Source organism: Canis aureus, chromosome 3, assembly GCF_053574225.1.
Source record: "Canis aureus isolate CA01 chromosome 3, VMU_Caureus_v.1.0, whole genome shotgun sequence".
Lineage (NCBI taxonomy): Eukaryota > Metazoa > Chordata > Mammalia > Carnivora > Canidae > Canis > Canis aureus.
Genome location: NC_135613.1, coordinates 43475223 through 43484887, shown reverse-complemented (window position 1 = coordinate 43484887; position 9665 = coordinate 43475223). Strand labels below are relative to the sequence as shown.

The 9665-nt window shown below is 43.4% G+C and overlaps 1 protein-coding gene across 1 annotated transcript in view; it reads right to left on the bottom strand.

The window, feature by feature from the left end:
* Nucleotides 1–2144: 2144 nt before the first annotated feature.
* CACHD1 (cache domain containing 1) overlaps nt 2145–9665 on the bottom strand; it is a 200334-nt gene continuing 192813 nt past the window's right edge. Inside the window, exon 27 of the mRNA XM_077892133.1 lies at nt 2145–3902. Within this exon, the coding sequence (XP_077748259.1) occupies nt 3664–3902 (239 nt within the window). The 3' untranslated portion in view covers nt 2145–3663. The remainder of the gene's footprint in view (nt 3903–9665) is intronic.

Genomic DNA, 9665 nt, shown 5'->3' with positions numbered 1-9665 from the left:
ATGCAGGGCTTAATCTCATGACCCTGAGATCAAGACCTGAGCAGAAACCAAGAGTTGGATGTATAACCGACTGAAACACCCACGAGTCCCAATATCTTTTTTTTTTTTTTTAAGATTTTATTTATTCATGAGAGACACAGAGAGAGACAGAGACATAGGCAGAGGGAGAAGCAGGCTTCCCGCAGGGAGCCTGTTGTGGGACTAGCCTGCAGACCCAGGATCACGACCTGAGCCAAAGGCAGACCCTCAACCACTGAGCCACCATGGTGCCACAGGAGCCCCAATATCTTTTCATGTCAGTTAAACCTCAATAAAGCTGGGGAAAAAGTAAACACACACAGCATGAACAAAGATATAGATCACATCAAGAAATAGGTTCTTGGGGGAAGAAATCAAATAATTACCATGGTTTTGTAAGCCTCCCAAGCTCCATGCCATGCAACAAAATCTTCTCTGCTACTATTTAACTTCTTGTAAGGGTGAATTTAAATCAAAATTTTCTCCTGACGATGGTGGCAATAATGAATTTTTAAAAAGGTTAGGAAACACTGAAATAAGGTGGGGTGGGTGTGAGAGGCCCTAATTAGCAGTTTAGGACAATGAGGGAGGTTGGAAGAAGACTTAAAAGTTTCAGATGCATATATAGCTCTATCTATTGGTACACACACTTTAGCTATTAAACAGACCATCTTCTAACAGCTGTAGAAATAGATCTTTCAACTTAATATTCTTTACTGAAAAGTCAGAAAAAAAATCTGAAAATGGCATTGTATTTCAGCCAGGAAAATCACTGTTCCTCTTCAGAAATAGACCAAAGATGACACGGATGAGACTGGGTTGATACATTTTGATTATATTACTCTACCAGATGTGTTTTTTCTCCCCCCCCCCCCAACCTCTTTTTGAAAGAGTAATCATTAGAGCAGCCCATCACCACAGGGAAATGAGCTTAAGTGATCTTCTGGGATTTCTTTCCACATATCAGTCACCAACATGCAAAATAAATCTGAGTAAATTTGACATTTTTCAAATGAAAATATTAATAAGGCTTAGTTGAGTATTCAAACTAAATCAGAAGGCAGAGAAAAAAAAAAAAAAACCCCACACTTTCCAAACTGTCTAAAAAGAATGTGTCAAGAAAACAGATGAACACATACTTGAGAGCTAGATGGGTCTGAACCCTGTTTTGTTTGGGCCACAAACAGGAATTTCCCTTTTCTGGCTGTATCAAGTGACCCGGGGCACCTTTAGCTGTCGAAACCTGTCTACGCTGATGTGCACGCTGGTTATAGGCATGAAGAGTGAACGAGAAGGCATTGCTAGGACCTCCCTCCCCAGGATTTCAGGGAAGGCTCGCGTTTACCATGCAATGTTATCTGAGGGGCAAGAGCCACCAATATAGGTCACTGTGATATAAAGTTTCCAAAAATATAACTGTTCTTTGAACACAAGAACAGGAACAGCATATGTTGAAACAGCACCGTATGCAACACTTGGGGGAGAAGACAAAAGAGAATTTAGAAAGGCAAAATCTCCCAAATCTGGGTGAGAGGCTGGAAAACACAGTTCTGTTTTCTTTTCAGGTAGAAGCATTCACCTACTTTCTACTGAAGTTCAGGACAGGGGAGATATTTATCTCAAAAGACACAAAATGCATTTCTGTTCTCACATTTGAGTAGGCTCCAACATATTTTATTAAGCTCTGAGTTTTGTGGTTCTTTTCTTGAAAAACCCCACGTTCCCCCCCTATCAAGAAGCTAGTGTCATCACACAAGTGTTCTCAACTTCAAGAAATAAATGGGTATCCCAGGGAGAGGTTTAATTTTCTGGAAAGACAGGAAAGTCACCCGTTCTCTCCAGCAAATTGAGAGCAACCATTTCTTTATTATTGACATGAATGTAAGATGCTCAGCAAGTACGGGGGTGCCATATTCCGCATTTTTTAATACTTGCTCTTAGTTGCACCCACTGTATTCTTAAATTTTTTGCTTATCAAGATGTCCAGAAACCCCCGAAGTTAATAGCAGCATCGAGAGGAGGCCTACTTTCAGTTTGGGGACTGATCTGCTAGCTTACAAAGTGAATGTAATTGGCCTTGAGGCACAAGAAGTGGTACATTAACAAATCGCTATAAACACTAAAACTGTCCATTCATACAGTTTATTTCACTAGACTGCAAATTTATACACAGTATGAAGGGGTTTCCTGATAGCACGCATATAGTTTACTTTCTGTACTGTTGAAGAACCAATTGTTTTTTACATTATATCGTAATACCCTATCATTAAAACATTATTCAGTGAATTTTTTTCCAACTACGTATAAACGGAGATTTACCACACACACGGTGCAAGAATGTCTTTATAACATATTTGAATCACAAAATGTGAATCTAAAATACATCACTGTAATTAGAACACTACTTTAAAATTACAATGTCCCATGTTATATTAGCCAGATTGAATTAATCTCTGTCTACATCACAAAGTGGTTTGGTGGTTAACTTCTTGGATAACTGGCAGCAGCTTTGAACCAGGACGTCAAAAGAAACCTTTAAGAATCAATTTTGAATTTTAAAATCTTTTTTTTCCTGTATGTACTCAATATTCTCACAATCAAAATGGGACATTTAAAAATTTATATATAGTCTCTAACACAAGGAGAAGAAATCCATCCCTCCCTTAGCTGAAAGGCTGGGGTTGTAATATTAGGTTTTGTAGAAATCTAAGAAAAGCATTGTACGGGGAATGGAACTGAGTTAAAGAGAAACAAAATTTCTTTAAAAACATTTTGGATTCCTTTGTCCTCTCTACCTCTGTCAAATGCAGAGAAAGAATACTGCACTACACAAATAAAGATGTGCTTCCGTGAAACGGTGTTCTAAAGAAAATGTATGTAAACAAGTCAGAGAGAAAGATTTCTTCATTTTCCCATTTTGTGGAGTGGGGCAGTGGGATGGTGTCACTTAAATAACAGAACTCCTTAGTCAAAGAACCACTTCATCACACACAAAACAGCTAGGGATAACCGCTGAAAATTTCTCATGTGTTTCTTTTTCTTTCCCCCAAAGTTTGAGAATGTTTGAAAGTTCAATAAATAGTAGAAAAATAATCCTTTACTTAGAAATGTTGAGATGCATCATTTAGAGCTCAACAGGAGTTCCATAGAGCAACCGTGGCATCTAGGTACCGCTAAGAAACAAAGCGTCATCTTCCAAGCACACATTTCTCTCTGGATGTGCCCCATTCCCAGTCTCCGGCAGGGCACATTTCTCGCTCTTCCAGTTAAGGAGAGCCGAATGTTTCTGGCTCCTCAGAACATTCCTCTGGCTCAGCTTAACGAAGGTTCCCAATGTTTCATTTATAGGTTCCGTCTCTGTGTTTGGAGGTCTGCCTTCTGTTCCATTCCATTAGTACGATGGCAGGTTCATTAATCAGGCTTCCTTCCCCTCCGTCTCAGAGCCAGCCCTGCATTTGCACAAGCGTGATTTTGTGGTTGTTTCTCCTTTTGAAACACATGAACAGGCAGGAAATGAGTTAAAGCACTCTGGACGAAACACAAACACAAGGGGTCTCTCGCTGTGGAGTATCTGATGCTGGCTCTTTCTCCCTCCAGAACATTCTGTAGCTCCCAGATCCCGTCTTCTCATGGAGGTGAGGAGTGTTAGCATTCTGCGTCGACAGTGTGTACTGTCACGGCCGCCTGTAAGTGGTGGCTGTGATGCAGCGTGGGGTGGTGGGGGCGGTAGTGGTGGAACTTGTGACTTAGGAGGGCAGCAGTCTGGGGCGGGGTGTCCAGATCCAAGTCCTCATCGTGGTTTCCCACGTCGACCCCCGCTGACAAGGGGTCATTGTTGCACGGAGGGTTCTCACTATCTTCCTGCGGGCTCATGGTACTGTAACCTAGAAAAGGAACAGAACAGGCAGCTGAGAGCTTCCAGATGCAGGGAAACTTCACTTAAGATTTCTAGGGCACTGGGAGATGTTCCTATCTTTGTGTTACATGGGTGCAAACATTTGCAGACATTAAAGCGCCTTATTTATTTTATTTATTTATTAGAGACACAGAGAGTGAGAGAGAGAGAGAGAGAGGCAGAGACACAGGCAGAGGGAGAAGCAGGCTCCATGCAGGGAGCCCAAAGTGGGACTCGATTCTGGGTCTCCAGGATCATGTCCTGGGCTGAAGGCGGCACTAAACCGCTGAGCCACCAGGGCTGCCCAAAGTGCTTTATTTTTAAGGAGATCTTTTATTAGCCATTCTTTTTTCACAATCACATAATATATAATCATCTTAGATACCTGAGAAAGCACAGATAAGAAAAAAAAAATACACAAGCAAATCCCCAAATCAACAAAACAGCAACTAACATCACCACACATCCCCTCTAATCCACAGAGGACTACCATTGACATTTGGAAGCTCTCTTTCTACACTTTTCCCGGAGATAAATTTTATTTAAAATAAAGGAAAAGATAAAAAAAAAAAAGGCAGCCTCAAAAAAAAAAAAAAAGTCATAATGGGGCTCAGATTGAATTGGTGGGGCCTAGGTGGAGGGAAATTGGGGCTCCAATAGGCCTGAATGTGATGTCACAACACAATGAGAACAAAAACAACTGCCGCCATCATCTGCACACCTGCTCCACAGCAGGCACCAGCATCTTGGGGTTCCCACACACCAGCCAGGTATGTAGCTTAACATCCATCTTACAAGGGAGGGAGATGACGATCAGAGAGGTTAATGAACTTGCCCAAAGTCCCACCCAATGAAATACTAACTCCACATATACCCATAGCAACCAGCAACGGAATCAACTATTCTCTGTGTAAGCTGGCTCACCGTATTTAAAGATTAATTTCTTTCGGTGTTCTAAGTAATACATGTTTCAAAAGAAAATGCCCTTGCTGATCAAAGGATTCCATTCTAAGAACCCTGGCATGTTTTTAAATATTGCAAAAATCCCCTTTAAAAATTTTGAGAAGTGACAGCTCATTAATATTTCCACTGCATCTACGGTTAGCATCAATCAGCACTTACCCATGGGTAGCGCTAGTCACATTTGTGGCTGCAAAATTGATGTGCTTGCATACAGCCAAGCAAGAATAGTTTGTAGTTGAAAATGTATGCTCTGTGCAAAAATGCGAAAGGCAATTCTCCGTCCTCAATGAAACATTTCTCAAATGACAGAATTATTGATGTCAGTCCAACTCAACGAGTATTTACTGTGCCCCTATTATGTGCTAGGTACGGTGTCTGGCATTGCCGGAGACACCATGGTGAAAACTGGTCCCAGCAGAAGCAGCTTTTAAAAGCTAGCGCTTGAGAAATAAAGCCAATACAAGCATAGAGCCATTCAATTATTCATTTATAGAGGACCATTATGGGGCCAGAGAGGGAGACAATGAAACACGAATAAGAGAGGTCTCTTTTCCTTGAGGATTTCACAACCAAACAGGAGACACGTACTCGTGAAGCTAGGTTTATTCTAATGCAGACGATGGTTAAGTGCTATAGTTGAGGTATAACTGAAACCTAGAACATGGAATGGCCGATTCTGGCTGGAAGAAAGAAAAAGCTTCACAGAAAAATTCATATTTTAGTTGGGCTTTAAAGGATGTGCAGGAGTTTGGTAGGTGGATATGAGCCAGGGGACAGAGGAGCATAGCCATGGAGCTATGAAGTGCCAAGGCCATTCCCATATCACGTGGCGAGAAGGTAGTGCTTGTGGGTAGCTGGAGGACATGGCAGGAGGTGGAAAGGTGAGTTCTGGTCAGATTATAAAGGCCATGCCAAAGCAGAGAAAATGGAGAAACAACAGAACATTTGGAGCAGGCTGAAAAAAATAGATGAATTTCTGTGTTTCAAAGAGAGTTCTGGTGGCAGCTTAGAAGATAAAAAGGAGAGAGGGGGGACCGTTAGGAGGTTATTTCAACAGATGGGAGACTAAGAAAACGAAGTATGGAATTGGACAGATTTAAGAGTATCTCAGGAGCAGAAGTAAGAGAAGCTGGTTAGCTATTACAAGTGAGGGGGATGTGGTGGTGGGGGCGGTGCTTGAGGAGTAAAGGGCACAGCGACTTTGAGTCAGGATTGTAAGACTCGGAGATCCCAGGTCTCAGGGACAAAAATGATTTTTGCTTTAGACATCTTGATTTGAGAGTCTGTGGAGATGTCTAGCAAGAAATGCAGGAGTGTTGATCATGAGAAGTCAGGGCAGAAGAGGGGGAGTTCACTGACGAATAGGTCTACCGTCAGAGAGCCTTCTTGGTGCCAGGTGGGGGGCTCAACACAAAAAGGGGTAACGGTGAGGCCCCAGCTCCTGAGAAGCCCACGGTCAAGAAGGGCACGAAAACAGGTGTTAAAACAGAGGCCTACCGAAAGGAATACCAAAGCTGGTTAACTTGGCTTATACCTGAGAAGGACACTTAAGGTAGCCCTCGGGGGAGAGAAGGTGTTCGTTAGGTAAAGAGAGGGGTAGAAAGGTACTGCAGGCCAGGAGATAAGCAAACACAAGGACACGGTAGCCTGAAAATCTCTAGTGGGCTTGAGGGGATGATAAAAAGCTTGGTATGGGGGAGAAAGATGCAGGAGACACTGCCCGACACATAGGCTCAGACCAGGTCAAGGTGGCTGGTGGAGCTGGGAGTTGGGATTTAGGTTAACAGGCAAGGGGGTAAAGCAGGGTGGCCAGGACATCACATGTGCTTGAAGATCCCTCGTGCCAAAGAGGAGGCTGGACAGAAGGAAGGAGGGATCAGCTAAGAGGACAGGAGGCTGGAGTGCCGGCCCCAGGGAAGAGAAGACCTGAAGGGACGGTAGCAGTGTGACAGTAGAGCAAGTGGCTGGCTTCAAGAGACCATTCGAGTGCACAGCAGGCTGAACTGGGTGGCCAAATGGACTTGCCTGGTGAAGATGCCAGGAGGGTTGACATCCTTGGATAAGGCTGAGGTTTCTAGGTTCAGGGGCTAGGGAAATGATGCCTCTCCTCAAGAATAAGGGATCAGGAGTCAGAGTGAGTTTCTCAGCTTTGGCAGTGCTTGGTCTGGAATGTGAGACCGGGTGGCAGCTCTGAATCGGCAGCTCTGAATCTCCAGCTACGAAGTGCTCTCTGTGTGCTTGCGCTACCACGTGCTTCACATGCAGGGGGCTTGAGTGGAAAATACACTTTTAGCAAAATCTCAGTGTCTCGGTTGATTATTGTTGGCCTACCTGTAGCACCAGGCCGTCTTTACCTTGCCTCCAGATCTGTTCTGAATGGCTTCCCATCTCTCATTTACAAGCACCCACGGTAACTGTTAACTAATTTGCACATTCGTGACAGGCCCTCTGCCTGGCTCACCCTCCCACCCTCCTTCATCTGGCTATTGTGCTTCATGCTTCAATTTTTAAAGGTCTTCTCTGGGAAGCAGCCCAAAGCCCAGCCCTCAGCACACATGGGGTTGGATGCCCCTTCTGTGAGTTTAAATAGCATTCAGTGCACATCTCTAGCTTACTTCTTTTTTTTTTTTTTTAAGATTTTATTTATTTATTCATGAGAGACACACACACAGAGAAAGAAAGAGAGGCAGAGACACAGGCAGAGGGAGAAGCAGGCTCCATGCAGGGAGCACGACGTGGGACTCGATCACCGGTCTCCAGGATCAGGCCCTGGGCTGAAGGCGGTGCTGAACCACTGAGCCACCCAGGCTGCCCTCTATCTTACATTTCTACTATATAATAAACTTCAGGGCTGTCTTGTCTGTCAGCAAATTGTTTCTGTACTCCTAACATTCAACACAATGCCTCCCACAAAGCAGGCACCTCATTTTTCAAAATCACATTACTATGCTCCCGAAGCAATGGCATTTGCTTTTTTAGTTATCTGTGGTTTTTACCTGGTGTGACATTCAACGGTCTCACCTACTAATGAAGACATTCCAGGACTCACTGGGCCCTGCCCAGGTGTTCCAATTCAAGATTCCAGGGATGCTCTGAACCTGGCTGGCCATAGGCTCAGGGTGGTTTTGATGGTAGCGTTCCCAATGCAACTCAGGGACCCCCCATTTCTCCTGCCCTTGCTTTCTGATGGGAACCCCCAGCAGAGCCTCTTCCAAAGTGAACCACTTGCTCTGAGGACATTCTGTTTCATTTCCGCAGCACCCAACCCCTCTGTAACTTCCTCAGGCTTCCTCTTAGCTCAATAATTAATGACAGTCTGGAGGGAGGGATAGCAAGCTGTGGAGGAGGAGGAAAAAGCCAAACACATGCGCTCACTTAACAAATGTAGTGTTTACTTAGCACCAGGCAATTCTGCTGAATGCTGGGAACAGTGATGAATAAGACGGACTCAGTCTGATTCACGGAGGGGGAAGCACCATTTAAAACACAGAGGATATCCGCAAAGGCTTTCAAAGGACAAATTTCTTTACTATCCAAATGTGCACACAGTCAAGTCTTTGCAAAGATGACCACAGGCAAAAAGGAGGCTTCAGGACAGAATAGAAGAGTCAAGATGAGGCTGCTGCTCTTCCGTATTCTGCTTACATACTCAGCTGATGGTTCCTGAGAAAGCTCTCTTGATGGGTAGGGACGGAAGGTCCCTCTGAGGACTCACTCCCCACCTTGTGGCCACAGACAGTAACTGCAGGAGGATATCTGTGCACCTCTAGAAAATGGTCTCGGGGTGCACTGGGTAGCTTTTGACCATGTTATCAAGGCTCAGCATTTGCCTTTTAAGCTTTTTGGAATTTGAGTCACTAGGAGGAAATTTCCCCTTTGCAAAGAAAAAAATGTTGCTTAATATATACTTGCATAAAGTTTCTAACAAGACTGTAACCAACACATGAATTCACAAGGACAAATATACATTGGCGGTTTTTGAATTAAAAATAAGCCAGCTGTGAATTAGAATACGGTATTTTCAGAAGAGATAATGGATAGAGCATATACAGAATTAAAAACATCAGTAGGTAGGAATTGTTTTTAACCACTGCTTGTGAGCATAACACTAAATAGTCGAGTGCTAAAAACAATTATTCTAAGTGGTCTTAGAATATTGACAAAAACAATTCTATCTTTCAAAGACCATTTTTGAGTAGGTTTTTTTAAGATAGAAAACTTAAGATTCCTTTGAAATACAAAACTCTCTTGGCCACATGAAATACCACTGATTCTTGAACAGGAGTTTGAGCTACATGGGTCCACGTGTAGGCTGGTCTTCCATAAATATAGGACAGTACTGTAAATGCATTTTTCTCTTATGATTTTATTTTTTTTAAAGATTTTATTTATTTATTTATTCATGAGAGACACAGAGAGAGGCAGAGGCACAGGCAGAGGGAGAAGCAGGCTCCATGTAGGAAGCCCAGTGTGGCACTCGATCCCGGAACTCTGGGATCGTGCCCTGAGCCGAAGGCAGACGCTCAACTGCCGAGCCACCCAGGCGTCCCTGTCTTGTGATTTTCTTTTCTTGAGCTTACTTTATGTAAGAATACAGTATATAATACATGTAAAATACAAAATGTATGTTGATCCACTGTTTTATGTTATTGGTAAGGCTTCCAGTCAAGAGCAGACTATCAATAGCTAAGTTTTTGGGGAGTCACAAGTCATACATGGATTTTTGACTGTGAGGGTTTGAAGTAGGGAGGTCAGTGCCCCTTATGCCCACAATGTTCAAGGGTCAACC